At 45.4% G+C, this 15,522-nt stretch overlaps 1 protein-coding gene across 9 annotated transcripts in view; it reads left to right on the top strand.

The window, feature by feature from the left end:
• Nucleotides 1–15,522, top strand: part of LOC139558578 (A-kinase anchor protein 9-like) — a 139,444-nt gene that overhangs the window by 114,407 nt on the left and 9,515 nt on the right. For 5 of the 9 annotated variants that reach the window (XM_071373793.1, XM_071373795.1, XM_071373789.1 and 2 more), the window contains 12 exons: nt 1,188–1,420; nt 1,766–1,885; nt 5,612–5,779; nt 7,233–7,337; nt 7,675–7,827; nt 11,920–12,048; nt 12,531–13,577; nt 13,787–13,927; nt 14,026–14,070; nt 14,246–14,386; nt 14,605–14,649; nt 14,764–15,486. In XM_071373793.1, the coding sequence (XP_071229894.1) occupies nt 1,188–1,420; nt 1,766–1,885; nt 5,612–5,779; nt 7,233–7,337; nt 7,675–7,827; nt 11,920–12,048; nt 12,531–13,577; nt 13,787–13,927; nt 14,026–14,070; nt 14,246–14,386; nt 14,605–14,649; nt 14,764–15,486 (3,050 nt within the window). The remainder of the gene's footprint in view (nt 1–1,187; nt 1,421–1,765; nt 1,886–5,611; nt 5,780–7,232; nt 7,338–7,674; nt 7,828–11,919; nt 12,049–12,530; nt 13,578–13,786; nt 13,928–14,025; nt 14,071–14,245; nt 14,387–14,604; nt 14,650–14,763; nt 15,487–15,522) is intronic. The other 4 variants (XM_071373797.1, XM_071373792.1, XM_071373790.1 and 1 more) reach the window with 4 other exon arrangements.

The following is a 15,522-nucleotide window of genomic DNA, read 5'->3' as shown; positions in this document are numbered from 1 at the left end:
AACTTATTGACTCAAGCACATTAAGGAAAGAAATTCCACGTATTAACTTTTAACAAGGCATGATTCCATATGTGTTATTTCATAGTTTTGATGTCTTCACTATTATTCTACAATGTAGAAAATATAAAAAATAAAGAAAACCCTTGAATCAGTAGGTGTGTCCAAACTTTTGACTGGTACTGTATTTTTTTAACCCCCAAATCAGCAACTCACAAAAAAAGCTTGGAGCTTGCTTGCTATGAGCTCACTCACTCAATCACTAACCCTTGCTTACGCTTTTTCTTTTGATTCCCTTTTCTATATCATGGTTTGTCATGTTAATGTCTTATGGGTCAGCGTGAACATCTTCATTTTATTTATGATTGAGCACGATTGAAGGAATCTGATGAACTATATTTTGAGACATTGGTACTGTAAGCATAAGTATTTCCTTATTGGCAATCATCTTTGCTCCTAAATTAAAATCCCTTGATGTAAATGTTCAGAAGAATTTAGCTCACCCTAACCTTACTTCACATTGTCCATGCTAACATCGTGACAATGTCTGCTACCTTTGGAGTAAGATGATTGCTCAATTAGGAATTTGTCCCACCCCTTGCCTGCAAATGCATATGGGGCATGGATATTGCACCGTCATAGCACTGTCTACGTCGTTGGTCTGTGGTTTGCACTCTTATCTTTTTATCTGTTGTACTAATACAATGGGGTTGGTTCTTCTCTGGGGGAAGCAATGTTGGTTGGTTCAATGTTGGTTAAATTATGGCAGTGGATTACTAAAGGGATATGTTGGGAAGATCCTGGGTGTGATACTGGGTGTCTGTTATATACAGTAGCTACATGATTCTGAAATGGAGGACTGTATTGGTGACATGTTGCTGAAAGCAGCCATCTCAATACTGGAATGCTGTTAAAATGCGTTAAACACAAGTTTAGAAGTTCTGAGACAAAAACAGCTAAATATACTTAGATTTGAAACTAATCGTAAAAAAATGGACTGTTGTTGCTCTGTACATGAGGGCTCAGTGTCATTTTTGGATTATTGACCGACAGTCCACAACAACTCCATCTCAGCATCCTGTCCTGTTCATTGCTGGAATCAAACCTGTATGTCCAAAATCATTGACTCCTCCCCTCCAAAGCCACCTTATGTGATGCCTTCTGTCCATCCCTCCCTCCCTTCACCCCAGACCTCCTGGAGGAGACAGAGAAGCTGATGGCTGAGAAGGTAGAGGTGCAGCGGCAGGCGGAGAAGGAGAGCCTGGACCTTCTGCACCAGGTGAAAACACTGGAGGCTGAGCTGGAGGAGCAGATCAACCGGGTCATCGAGCTGGAGCATGCCCGCAAGACTGAGAGCGGCGACCTGCTGCAGCAGATCCAGGCTCTGGAGAAACAACTGGAAAAGAATCGGAGGTTCCTGGATGTAAGAGATAGAGGGGAGGGAATGGGGAGTATGGATGCATGGCTGTATGGATGGATATGGATAGAGATGGGAGAGATGGATGAATGGGGAGAGAGGGAGGGGTGGATGGGGGAGGACCAGAGGAAGTCTATCGTTTAAAAGAATACAGATTTACATGAATGTTATATGAATGTGCACTTTGGTTATTGGGGGTTAGGCAGTGCATAAAGCACTACACTTGATCCATAATTTATTCATCATCCATGCATTTCTGATTCAATGTATATATAATTTAATTTGATATGTAATGGGTATTTCCCATAGCTACTCTCCTTTAAAGGCTTTGCCTTCATCTCTGAACCCCAGGAGCAGGCCGTTGACCGGGAACACGAGAGGGACGTCTTCCAGCAGGAGATCTTGAAACTGGAGCAGCAGCTGAAGAACAGCCAGAAGCAGCAGCCCGGCTCTGAGCAAAGAAGCAGAGAGGTAACAGTACAGTTCCACAATAGCCCCAGCACTGAGCCCTGTTGGACCCCACAGGCAGTTTCTCCCTCCTTTTGTTCCCTCACAATGGGAAAGGCAGTAATGTATATGCTCGTCTTGTAAAAATGGACTGTTGTTGCTCTGTACATGAGGGCTCAGTGTCAGCCAGGACAGTGGGGAGGGTAGAATTGCCTGTGGTTACCCAAATATGATCCCAGACTAGTCAAACTGGAACTGAAGGATAATGGACATAAACTCAGCAAAAAAAGAAACATCCCTTTTTCAGGACCCTGTCTATCAAAGAAAATTCGTAAAAATCCAAATAACTTCACAGATCTTCATTGTAAAGGGTTTGAACACTGTTTCCCATGCTTGTTCAATGAACATGCACATGTGGAACAGTCGTTTAGACACTAACAGCTTACAGGACACTAAAGAGGCCTTTCTACTGACTCTGAAAAGCACCAAAAGAAAGATGTCCCTGCTCATCTGCGTGAACGTGCCTTAGGCATTCTGCAAGGAGGCATGAGGACTGCAGATGTGGCCAGGGCAATAAATTGCAATATCCGTACTGTGAGACGCCTAAGACAGCGCTACAGGGAGACAGGACGGACAGCTGATCGTCCTCGCAGTGGCAGACCACGTGTAACAACACCTGCACAACAACAGCTACCGAGTTACACCAGGAACGCACAATCCCTCCATCAGTGCTCAGACTGTCCGCAATAGGCTGAGAGAGGCTGGACTGAGTGCTTGTAGGCCTGTTGTAAGGCAGGTCCTCACCAGACATCACTGGCAAACAACGTCGCCTATTGGCACAAAACCACCGTCACTGGACCAGACAGGACTGGCACAAAGTGCTCTTCACTGACGAGTTTCAGTTTTGTCTCACCAGGGGTGATGGTCGGATTCGCGTTTATCGTCGAAGGAATGAGCGTTACACCGAGGCCTATACTCTAGAGCGGGATCGATTTGGAGGTGGAGGGTCCGTCATGGTCTGGGGCGGTGTGTCACAGCATCATCGGACTGAGCTTGTTGTCATTCTTGTTATCTCAACGCTGTGCGTTTATAAGGAAGACATCCTCCCTCATGTGGTACCCTTCCTGCAGGCTCATCCTGACATGACCCTCCAACATGACAATGCCACCAGCCATACTGCCCGTTCGGTGAGTGATTTCCTGCAAGACAGGGCCAGCGAAGAGCCCGGATCTCAACCCCATTGAACACGTCTGGGACCTGTTGGTGAGGGCTAGGGCCATTCCCCCCCAGAAATGTCCGGGAACTTGCAGTTGCCTTGGTGGAAGAGTGAGGTAACATCTCACAGCAAGAACTTGCAAATCTGGTGCAGTCCATAAGGAGGAGATGCACTGCAGTGCTTAATGCAGCTGGTAGCCACACCAGATACTGACTGTAACTTTTGACCCCTCCCCTTTGTTCAGGGACACATTATTCAATTTCTGTTAGTCACATGTCTGTGGAACTTGTTCAGTTTGTCTCAGTTGTTGAATCTTATGTTTATACAAATATTTACACATGTTAAGCTTGCTGAAAATAAACGCAGTTGATAGTGAGAGAACGTTTCTTTTTTTGCTGAATTTATATGCTGGATGTGATTTTTGATGAGTTTTTTTGGGGTGAGGGCTGATTTGTCAATCATCGCCATGGTGATTTGTTTATTAACTGTGTGGGTATTGTGTGATTTGTAATGCGCTTTGTACAACTAGTATTCTAGTTTTTTTTTATGGAACATTTTATTGAACATTAATGGTTTTAACAGTGGTCTTGTCCTAAACACTTAATATATGTTTTATCTTTCAAAAAAGTGGTGTCCATGGAGAGGTTGTATTTACTCTCGCACCATGTTGTAGCTAGTTAATGTAATTAGATATTACATTAGGATATTTCTGCTGAGCATCATCATCTGGACCATGGAGGTCTGTCTTTGCATTATAATTGCATCTGCTATCATAACAGCTGTGATATACTGCTTCTCTCTGGTTTACTGTACGTCAACTGAGTTGTTGTGGCTGGTTTCTGCTAAAAGTCATTAGCATCATCATAGCTCCACATCTCTTTGGCATGCTGTGGCAGTGGCTCTTCTTGCTGTTGCCATCAGCTGTGTTTTACATTTGTTACCATACTGTTGTTTGTGTTCAGTCTTTAACTGTACAATAGTGGCATGTGTTGTGGAAATGTGTCACTACAAGTAACTCAGAATTATTGAGTTGAATTATAGTTCTCTTTTTAAACACCATTATTGATACTGTAATGACCTGCTTTTGCTAAGCTAAATGCAGTTGGCTATATCACAGCAGCCTTTCTCTGCTATCATAATCATAGAACCATTCCTTCTCCCATCACATTCTCCTATTAGTCACTGCTATGCTCATTAAAGGCCATTCTCTCTCCCTCTTTGCTCCTCTCCCTCTTTGCTCCTCTTCCTCTTTGCTTCTCTTCCTCTTTGCTTCTCTCCCATGGCAGGTGGATCAGCTGACCTCCAAGGTATTGCTATTAGTTGCATTGAAACAGCCTCTCTCTATTAACAGAACTCCATCAGTTGCATGGTAGCAGCCTGTCATTGCAAACCACATTAGAGCCCCCCTCTTTCCCTTCCTCTGCTCTTGCTCCTTTTCGTCCCATTGAATATTCCTCTGTCCACCATAGCAGGTGGATCCCAGCGATTAGTGGTGCTAGTGTCATTGAAAAGGACCTTCTATTAAATATCATTAGCTGCACTCAAAACCTCCCTCTTCCCCCCCCTTTTCCCTCTTTCCCTATTCATCTCCCGCTTTCCCTATTCATCTCCCTCTTTCCCTACCATGTAGCAGGTGAGGATCATCTGACCTCATAGTATTGCTCCTGTTTACATTAAAACTGCCTCTGTTGTTCAGCCGTACCATTGCATAACCATCCTTGTTTAAAAACGAATATCTTTCCCTTCTGCTCCTCCCCTCTTCCACACGGCAGGTGGCTCAGCTAATCTATTAGCTATTACTAGTAGCTAATGTATACTGAAATGCAGCTTCTCTCATATGGAAGCATATCATCCATTCTGCATAATGACAGGTAGACAGACTCTCTTTCCCATCCTCGCCGAAGCCCTCTTTCCCTCTAGCCCCTAGTGATGGGGGAAAAACTGATAGTTACATATCGCAGTTTTTTGGGGGGGGCAATATTTTATCGATACTTTGACGCCAAGTATCGATTAGTAAAATACATACACATTTTTTGCTATGTAGCGTTAGCTAGTGCTGGTCGGCTGTACCTGCACCAAAACTCTGGTATTTCTTATTTTATAGCGTGTTTTCTTTTTAAATAGTGAGCCAACATGTTTCCAGCACTTTTATTTCCATGACTGTTCAAAACTAATTTCCTAATGCTCTCTGTCTCTCTGCAGCAGACATTTAGTGAGTAATATGTTTGGAACATCAAATTGCAATAAAATCGCAGTATCGAATCGCAATACATATAAAATCATGACAATCGCATCGGCACCTAAGTATCGTGATAATATCGTATCGAGAGGTCCCTGGCAATTCCCAGCCCTACTACCTCCTCTTTTCCCCCTCTCTTCAAAATGGCAGGTGGATCAGCTGACCTCCCAGCTACTGTGTTGTGTTACTACTAGCTAGCCACAGTGATATACTGAAGCTACAGACTGTACGATCCACACTGAAACCCCTCTTTCCATCCCTCTTTCTCCTCCTCCTCATCCCTCTCCTCTCGCAGGTGGACCAGCTGACCCAGCAGCTGAGGGAGAAGGCGGACTGGTGCAGCGAGCTGCTGCTGACGTCCGAACAGCTGCAGCGCGAGGTGGGCGAGCGCAACGAGGAGATTGACAAGCTGGAGGGTCGCATCCGCGAGCTGGAGCAGGCGCTGCTGGCCAGCACCGAGACGGTGAGAGAGACAAGAGAGATGGGTGGAGAGGAAGGGGGGATGGATGAAGTGGGATAGAGACTGAGAGAACAACAAAGAGGAAGATGGAAAAAGAGAGGAGAGGAACAAGTAAAGAAAGAGCGAGTGGGGAGAGATAAAGGGAGAGAGAGAAAGAGACAGTCCCCCCAATCCTTCCCGCCACTGCTGTTGATGATGCTGTGTTAAGACTAGCGACTGCCAAGATTGTTCCCCAGAGGGAGTGTGTTTGTGTGTGTTGGGGGGGGGGGGGGGGGGGGCGGCTTTCTTATTTCCTAGTGGGGACCTAAAATCTCAAAGTCACCAGAAGGATAGTAAAACAAGGAAAATTGCTACTTCCCCATGTGGACAAAGGATATTTTAAGCTTAGTGGTTAGGGTTACTATTAGGGATAGGATTTTGAATGGAAATTGATTTTAGGTCCGCACGAGGATAGAATAACATTTTTTTTTTTTTTTTTTCACCTTTATTTAACCAGGTAGGCTAGTTGAGAACAAGTTCTCATTTGCAACTGCGACCTGGCCAAGATAAAGCATAGCAGTGTGAACAGACAACACAGAGTTACACATGGAGTAAACAATAAACAAGTCAATAACATGGTAGAAAAAAAAGAGAATCTATATACAATGTGTGCAAAAGGCATGAGGTAGGCAATAAATCGAATAATTACAATTTAGCAGATTAACACTGGAGTGATAAATCATCAGATGATCATGTGCAAGAAGAGATACTGGTGTGCAAAAGAGCAGAAAAGTAAATAAATAAAAGCAGTATGGGGGGTGAGGTAGGTAAATTGGGTGGGTAGTTTACAGATGGACTATGTACAGCTGCAGCGATCGGTTAGCTGCTCGGATAGCAGATTTTTAAAGTTGTTGAGGGAGATAAAAGTCTCCAACTTCAGAGATTTTTGCAATTCGTTCCAGTCGCAGGCAGCAGAGAACTGGAAGGAAAGGCGTCCAAATGAGGTCCAAACATAACGTGTGTGAGAGAGAGAAGATGGAGTGCATGTTTGTGTCAGAATGAGTGTGTGTTCTGGTAGAGTATGAGTGACAGCGTGAAGCTATATTTGCATATATATGGGTGTTTGTGTATGTGTGCATTGATAAAGGAGATTGAGTGTACCTGCATTACCCGACATCATGGCTGAGAATGTGTGTGCCCATAATAATGAGTATTGAAACCAATATCACTGTTGGCAGGCTGAAACAGAGCAGTGAAAGAAATGTCCCCATACCTTGCTACTGCCCAGCTGATTAAGTGCATGACATGTATGGCTGTGTGTGTGTGGCTATCCTGAGATTTGTGTGTATACTTGTATGTATTCTTGCGTGTGATGTGTGTATGTTTGCTTGTGTGTGCATGCGTCGCGCATGACTGGTCGCTAAATAATAACGTATTGTGTGTGCGCGTTGCTTGCTTGCATGCATGTCTGTTTCAGGTGGATGATAAGAGGCAGCATGTGTCTGTTTGTGAGCTTGGGGACTCATCACTGGAGGCTCAGCTACAGACTGAAAGAGAGGCTCTGGACAGGAAAGAGAAAGAGGTAATGTATTGGTCTTATGGGGGTTTCTTTCTTTCACATGTTTGGAAGGGAATTTCTAAGTAGCCAATCCAGCACTGTGTCAAAGCTAGCCAGCGAAAACCTTGATTGGTTATCGCCTCCCCGATGATTTACACAAAGTGGAACATTCCTCTACTTGTTGCAACCCTTTGCCCACCATCTTTCACTTCGCCTCATATCACGCTCCATCAATAGCCAATGATGGACACAAGACAGGTCCCCACTTAGATTTCAAGTACCCTGTTCATGTGTCGATGCCCTGGTCCTCAGTTAGATGGAAAAGAACACACAACACTCCAGCTTGACTCCCCCCTTCCAGATCAGTAACCTGGAGGAGCAGCTGGAGCAGTTCCGGGAGGAGCTGGAGAACAAGAGTGATGAGGTGCAGCAGCTCCACATGCAGCTGGAGATCCAGAGGAAGGAGCTGAGCACCCAGCAGCAAGACCTGGAGACCAAGGACCGCCTGCTCCAGGTAATCGGCCAACACACAGCTAGGCTAGCATGTAGGTAGCCTTAGCCCCCACACAGCTAGTCTAGCATATGTAGCCTTAGACACCACATAGCCAAGCTAGTATGTAGGTAGCCTGGGCCACTACGCTAGGCTAGCTCGTAGGTAATGTTAGCCTCTACACAGCCAGACTAGTATGTAGGTAGCCTGGGCCACAACGCTAGACTAGCAGGTCGATAGCTTAGCCACAGTTAGGCTAACATTTAGACATGCCAGACAGTTAGACTAGCAGCAACCAGGTAAAACACAACAAATAGCCACGAAAAAGGCTAACATTTACTATAGGTAATCCTTAATCCAACAAGGTTGACACGTGGTGAACAAAGCCACATAAAGGCAGACCAGTCAAATGATATATCAAAGGATAAAACAACTGAGTTGTATGGTAACTGTTGATACACTAAAGCATATTTTAAAGATTATCCTGCTTAAAGATTCAGACCAATGCTTGAATGTAGAATTGTTCATTTAGACCTAGCTACAGTATTTTACAAAGACATTGCAGCTCCATTTCTAAATATACTTTTTAAGGCTTAATGTAACTTTCATAAATATTTCATAATGCCTATATAGATGCTACAGAAATAATTGACAACACATTCTATATATATACAGTGGGGAGAACAAGTATTTGATACACTGACAATTTTGCAGGTTTTCCTACTTACAAAGCATGTAGAGGTCTGTAATTTTTATCATAGGTACACTTCAACTGTGAGAGAAGGAATCTAAAACAAAAATCCAGAAAATCACATTGTATGATTTTTAAGTAATTAATTTGCATTTTATTGCATGACATAAGTATTTGATACATCAGAAAAGCAGAACTGAATATTTGGTACAGAAACCTTAGTTTGCAATTACAGAGATCATACGTTTCCTGTAGTTCTTGACCAGGTTTGCACACACTGCAGCAGGGATTTTGGCCCACTCCTCCATACAGACCTTCTCCAGATCCTTCAGGTTTCGGGGCTGTCGCTGGGCAATACGGACTTTCGGCTCCCTCCAAAGATTTTCTATTGGGTTCAGGTCTGGAGACTGGCTAGGCCACTCCAGGACCTTGAAATGCTTCTTACGGAGCCACTCCTTAGTTGCCCTGGCTGTGTGTTTCGGGTCGTTGTCATGCTGGAAGACCCAGCCACGACCCATCTTCAATGCTCTTACTGAGGGAAGGAGGTTGTTGGTCAAGATCTCGCGATACATGGCCCCATCCATCCTCCCCTCAATACGGTGCAGTCGTCCTGTCCCCTTTGCAGAAAAGCATCCCCAAAGAATGATGTTTCCACCTCCATGCTTCACGGTTGGGATGGTGTTCTTGGGGTTGTACTCATCCTTCTATTCCTCCAAACACGGCGAGTGGAGTTTAGAGCAAAAAGCTCTATTTTTGTCTCATCAGACCACATGACCTTCTCCCATTCCTCCTCTGGATCATCCAGATGGTCATTGGCAAACTTCAGACGGGCCTGGACATGCGCTGGCTTGAGCAGGGGGACCTTGCGTGCGCTGCAGGATTTTAATCCATGACGGCGTAGTGTGTTACTAATGGTTTTCTTTGAGACTGTGGTCCCAGCTCTCTTCAGGTCATTGACCAGGTCCTGCCGTGTAGTTCTGGGCTGATCCCTCACCTTCCTCATGATCATTGATGCCCCACGAGGTGAGATCTTGCATGGAGCCCCAGACCGAGGGTGATTGACCGTCATCTTGAACTTCTTCCATTTTCTAATAATTGTGCCAACAGTTGTTGCCTTCTCACCAAGCTGCTTGGCTATTGTCCTGTAGCCCATCCCAGCCTTGTACAGGTCTACAATTTATCCCTGATGTCCTTACACAGCTCTCTGGTCTTGGCCATTGTGGAGAGGTTGGAGTCTGTTTGATTGAGTGTGTGGACAGGTGTCTTTTATACAGGTAACGAGTTCAAACAGGTGCAGTTAATACAGGTAATGAGTGGAGAACAGGAGGGCTTCTTAAAGAAAAACTAACAGGTCTGTGAGAGCCGGAATTCTTACTGGTTGGTAGGTGATCAAATACTTATGTCATGCAATAAAATGCAAATTAATTACTTAAAAATCATACAATGTGATTTTCTGGATTTTTGTTTTAGATTCCGTCTCTCACAGTTGAAGTGTACCTATGATAAAAATGACAGACCTCTACATGCTTTGTAAGTAGGAAAACCTGCAAAATCGGCAGTGTATCAAATACTTGTTCTCCCCACTGTATATATATTATATATATATGTATATATATATATGTGTATATATATGTGTATGTATATATATATATACAGTGGGGAGAACAAGTATTTGATACACTGCCGATTTTGCAGGTTTTCCTACTTACAAAGCATGTAGAGGTCTGTAATTTTTATCATAGGTACACTTCAACTATGAGAGACGGAATCTAAAACAAAAATCCAGAAAATCACATTGTATGATTTTTAAGTAATTAATTTGCATTTTATTGCATGACATAAGTATTTGATACATCAGAAAAGCAGAACTTAATATTTGGTACAGAAACCTTTGTTTGCAATTACAGAGATCATACGTTTCCTGTTGTTCTTGACTAGGTTTGCACACACTGCAGCAGGGATTTTGGCCCACTCCTCCCTACAGATCTTCTCCAGATCCTTCAGGTTTCGGGGCTGTCGCTGGGCAATACGGACTTTCAGCTCCCTCCAAAGATTTTCTATTGGGTTCAGGTCTGGAGACTGGCTAGGCCACTCCAGGACCTTGAGATGCTTCTTACGGAGCCACTCCTTAGTTGCCATGGCTGTGTGCTTCGTGTCGTTGTCATGCTGGAAGACCCAGCCACGACCCATCTTCAATGCTCTTACTGAGGGAAGGAGGTTGTTGGCCAAGATCTCGCGATACATGGCCCCATCCATCCTCCCCTCAATACGGTGCAGTCGTCCTGTCCCCTTTGCAGAAAAGCATCCCCAAAGAATGATGTTTCCACCTCCATGCTTCACGGTTGGGATGGTGTTCTTGGGGTTGTACTCATACTTCTTCTTCCTCCAAACACGGCGAGTGGAGTTAGACCAAAAAGCTCTATTTTTGTCTCATCAGACCACATGACCTTCTCCCATTCCTCCTCTGGATCATCCAGATGGTCATTGGCAAACTTCAGACGGGCCTGGACATGCACTGGCTTAAGCAGGGGGACCTTGCGTGCGCTGCAGGATTTTAATCCATGACGGCGTAGTGTGTTACTAATGGTTTTCTTTGAGACTGTGGTCCCAGCTCTCTTCAGGTCATTGACCAGGTCCTGCCGTGTAGTTCTGGGCTGATCCCTCACCTTCCTCATGATCATTGATGCCCCACGAGGTGAAATCTTGCATGGAGCCCCAGACCGAGGGTGATTGACCGTCATCTTGAACTTCTTCCATTTTCTAATAATTGCGCCAACAGTTGTTTCCTTCTCACCAAGCTGCTTGCCTATTGTCCTGTAGCCCATCCCAGCCTTGTGCAGGTCTACAATTTTATCCCTGATGTCCTTACACAGCTCTCTGGTCTTGGCCATTGTGGAGAGGTTGGAATCTGTTTGATTGAGTGTGTGGACAGGTGTCTTTTATACAGGTAACGAGTTCAAACAGGTGCAGTTAATACAGGTAATGAGTGGAGAACAGGAGGGCTTCTTAAAGAAAAACTAACAGGTCTGTGAGAGCCGGAATTCTTACTGGTTGGTAGGTGATCAAATACTTATGTCATGCAATAAAATGCAAATTAATTATTTAAAAATCATACAATGTGATTTTCTGGATTTTTGTTTTAGATTCCGTCTCTCACAGTTGAAGTGTACCTATGATAAAAATGACAGACCTCTACATGCTTTGTAAGTAGGAAAACCTGCAAAATCGGCAGTGTATCAAATACTTGTTCTCCCCACTGTATATGCCACATTAGCCAAAGCACCAAATGTGGGACCTGTTAGGCTAATATGGTAGTAGTGATAGGTAGTATCCCCACCCTAAAGATAAACAAATCCCCCATAAATGTTCCTTCCCTATTGTCTTAGTCCCAGTTTATTAAGGATGAATTTTGTTTGTGTTGAGAGCCAGCAGATTATAATCTCCGAACATATGATAAACTTTTGAAGGTGATGGAGGAGAAGGACAGGGAAATAGCCCTTCTTAATGAGCAGATGGCTAAGCTTCAACACACGGAAACAACCCCTGATAACAAGGTAACCCCATATACATATACGTTACAGACAGACCATTTGATCTTCTGTTCACATATATGTATATCTCTGTGATAGTGGATCAGTGTGTGTGTTGTGTGACAGCCGTTCATTTTATTTTTTATTTTTGTTTTGACGTAACCTACCATTTTATTTTAGGTTTTGGTAAGTGGGCCTCCCATGCTCTGTTGTCTTGTGATATGTTTTTTATGTTGGCTTACTAAACATCTGAGAACACTTGGAACACCCTAGAAATGTCCAACTAATCAAAATTGTTCCTGAAGTACCGTTATTACAGTTTCCCAACCTAAAATGTTACCTGATTGAGTCTCAACCATAGATAATATATCACAACATTTTTATCAATATTAACTATCTTGCCGTGGCACAACTGTCTCAGAGGTTTACCAGAAAGCATGAGCCACTCTTCTTCCTCCTCATCTTCGTCCTTATACCTACATTCACTGCTCCATCCTTCCCTTCAGGAAATCAACGCGAGGGACGAACTACTGTGGGAGCTGGAGTCCCAGGTGGAGTGCATGCGGAGCGAGCAGCAGCGCCTGAAGAAGAACAGTGAGGAGGAGCTGGAGCAGCTAAACGCCGTCATCGACAAGCTCCAGGAGGAGCTAGCCAACATCGAGCGGAAGCAATCCTCGGAGACGGATGAGGAGCTCAAGGGCCAGTTTGAGAGCCAGGTCGGAGGTCCCAGCAAGGAGGAGTACGACGAAATGAAGCAAAAGATGGACCTGGCCACCCAAGAGCTGGACACCATCAAAGCCGAGCAATGCATGCTCCTGGAGAGGTACCGGTACTTGCAGGAGAGCAGGCTAGCATTAGCCGAATCGGAAAAGGAGCAGTCGGACGACACCGCGATGGAGCTGCAAGATGCCCTCAGGGAGAAGACTGCAGAATTCTTGGTGGTGCAGGCTCAGATCCAGGCGTTGGAGCAGAGCGCCACCTCCAGGTTGGAGGAGCTAAGCCTTCGCGTCCAGGAACTTGAAGCCTGTGTCAGAGAAAGGGATTCTGAACTGATCCGCTGCCGGTTCCTGGTGGAGCATGCCCAGGAGGATGCAGACGAGCTCCAGCGCAAGGTCCAGGACCTGGAGGACAAGCTGAGGGAGAGGGTGGCGGCCGCGCTTGTCAGCCAGGCCCAACTGGGCGCCGTCCAGCAACAGTCGCATCAATCGCAGGAGTCCAAGGGCCAGAGAACCAAAGAATTCGGCCACAAGGATCCCCAGGGACAGATGGAGGTACCCGACTTTGGGTTTGCAGGAATGTCCCGAGCAGCGGAGATCCAAGGAGCCAAACAGGGCCCCACAGGGAAGGTGGTCCTCCTGACGGAGAAGCTCCGCGAGCTGGAGGTGGGCCTGAGTGGCATACAGAAGGACCAGGAGCTGCAGAAGCAGCTGCTCTCCAGTTCCGAGGAGGAGGTGCTGGAGTACGAGAAGAGGCTGGTCATGCTCATGGATTTGCTCAATCAGATGAGGACGACCAAGCCTGGTGGATACCAGAGAACGTTTCCGGCCGAAGAGGTAGGAGTTATCTCCCATAGGCAATAAGTTAAGGCTAAAGTTAAGTTAGCTCTAGTCTGCACTACCTCCTATAAATTCACGTTTTAGGTGTTCGAGTTTGCCTGCAGTACTTCCCATCGATGAGTGAAATACCTTTAGCCTACACTGCCTGTAATGTTTTTCACAGTTTAATTGCTGACAAGCTGCTATCTCTTTGAACTCTGAACCAGACTCCATCTTCTGGAGGAAACGAGCCGGCTGTATCTGGGATGATACAGGAACTACAGGAGGTCAGGGACGAGGCTTCAGCCACCAAAGCACAGCTCAGCAGTTACAGGGAGAACAGCAATAAACTCCAGCAGGAGCTCAAGGTATGTAATATCACACTCAACAACCATGTTTGATTAGTGCTCTATTCAACTTGTTGCTTGAAAGGGAGTTACAATTATCACATATTGTCCTTTTTTAGGCAAAAGAGGTTGCGATAGCAAAGCTTCAAGAAGACCTTCAAAGGGTAAGAAACAAAGGGAGTTCCTCCGATTACCATAGGCACAGACAGAGTACAATTCTACTGCCTCAGAGTTACTAAAATACTGCGATACTTTCTTGTTCTTGACATTCCCTTAAATGAATTGTCTTGAAATCCAAATTCTAGAAATTCTAACGTCTAACACTTCTACCTTTGACAGCAGGTGTCATCTGGAGGCAGTGAGGCCAAGGTGTCTGAACTCCATCGGGAGCTGAAGGAGGTCAAAGAGCAGGCCGCTGCCACCAAAGAGGAGCTCAACAGCTACAGGGAACGCTGTGACAAACTACAGGAGCTGCTACAGGTATGAACACAGTCCCAATCAACCAGTGTTCAGCAGAGCAAAGAACTATGGGAGTCGCAGTCTTTGGGTGCCAAACTTAATTGTCCATTTTTTTAACTGTCCATTTTGTGTGGATAACTGTACATTTAAAAATGTTGATCAAATGGGGAGTTGTATGTTTGTAGTCTTTTCAGTGACTAACCAATCTGACCATTTTAATAATTTATTTTGTACCGAAGGAGAGAGAGATGACCATAGCACATCTCAAGGGAGAACTCCACCGGGTAAGTGTATATTGCTGCATGGAAGAATATTCCAACTTTACTCAACAATATGGAAAAATATCTATTGGCATATCTTCACTTCTGTATGGATTTTGGTGTCTCCGAACTTCACAGGCCTCATCGGAAGGTGACGGTGCCACCGCGTCTAAGCTTCTCCAAGAGCTCCAGGAGGTCCGAGAAGAGGCAGCTGCTACCAAAGAACACCTGAACAGCTTCAAGGAGTGCAGCGATAAACTCCAGAACGAACTCCAAGTCCGCGACCTGTCCATTGCACAGCTTCAAGAGGAGCTCCAACAGCTCAGAGTAGCCTTGGCGAAAACCACAGAGTCACCGTCACCACTATTCCCCCTATCACCATCTCAGTCTCCCTCACCCCAGCAGCAGCAGCCGGTACCAGCCTCCAATCCGAAAAAGAAAGGAGTCAAACCGCAAGACCACCGTCATGGAGCCAAGGGAAAAATGGCCGCCACTGCCAAAGACAAACCATCGCACTCCAGGAAGATCTCTGCCGCGGAGAACCAAACGTTCTCCGACAAATCGTCTGGTCTTAATGTATCTCAACGTCTGCCTCGTACAGATGCTGGCACCCAGACGGAGACCTTTTCCTCCCAGACATCTGACCAGCCCAGGTCTGTGTCAGAGGAGGAGGTGGAGGAGATGATCGGGGAGTACCAGGAGAAGATCGTACAGATGCAGGAGCTGCATGCGGCGGAGATCCTGGACATGGAGGCCCGGCACATCGCAGAGAGCGAGGCCCTGAAGAGGGACGCTCAGATGCTGGAGGAGGAGTGTAGGGCTCTCAAGACTGTCATCGAGAAGCTGCACCGCTCTCATGAGGTGAGTTCGTTGGGCGACATCTCAGCAGACCTGAGT

This window comes from Salvelinus alpinus, chromosome 29 (assembly GCF_045679555.1).
Source record: "Salvelinus alpinus chromosome 29, SLU_Salpinus.1, whole genome shotgun sequence".
Classification (NCBI taxonomy): domain Eukaryota; kingdom Metazoa; phylum Chordata; class Actinopteri; order Salmoniformes; family Salmonidae; genus Salvelinus; species Salvelinus alpinus.
The sequence above is the reverse complement of the archived record's forward strand: the minus strand, read 5'-3'. Positions and strand labels throughout refer to the sequence as shown.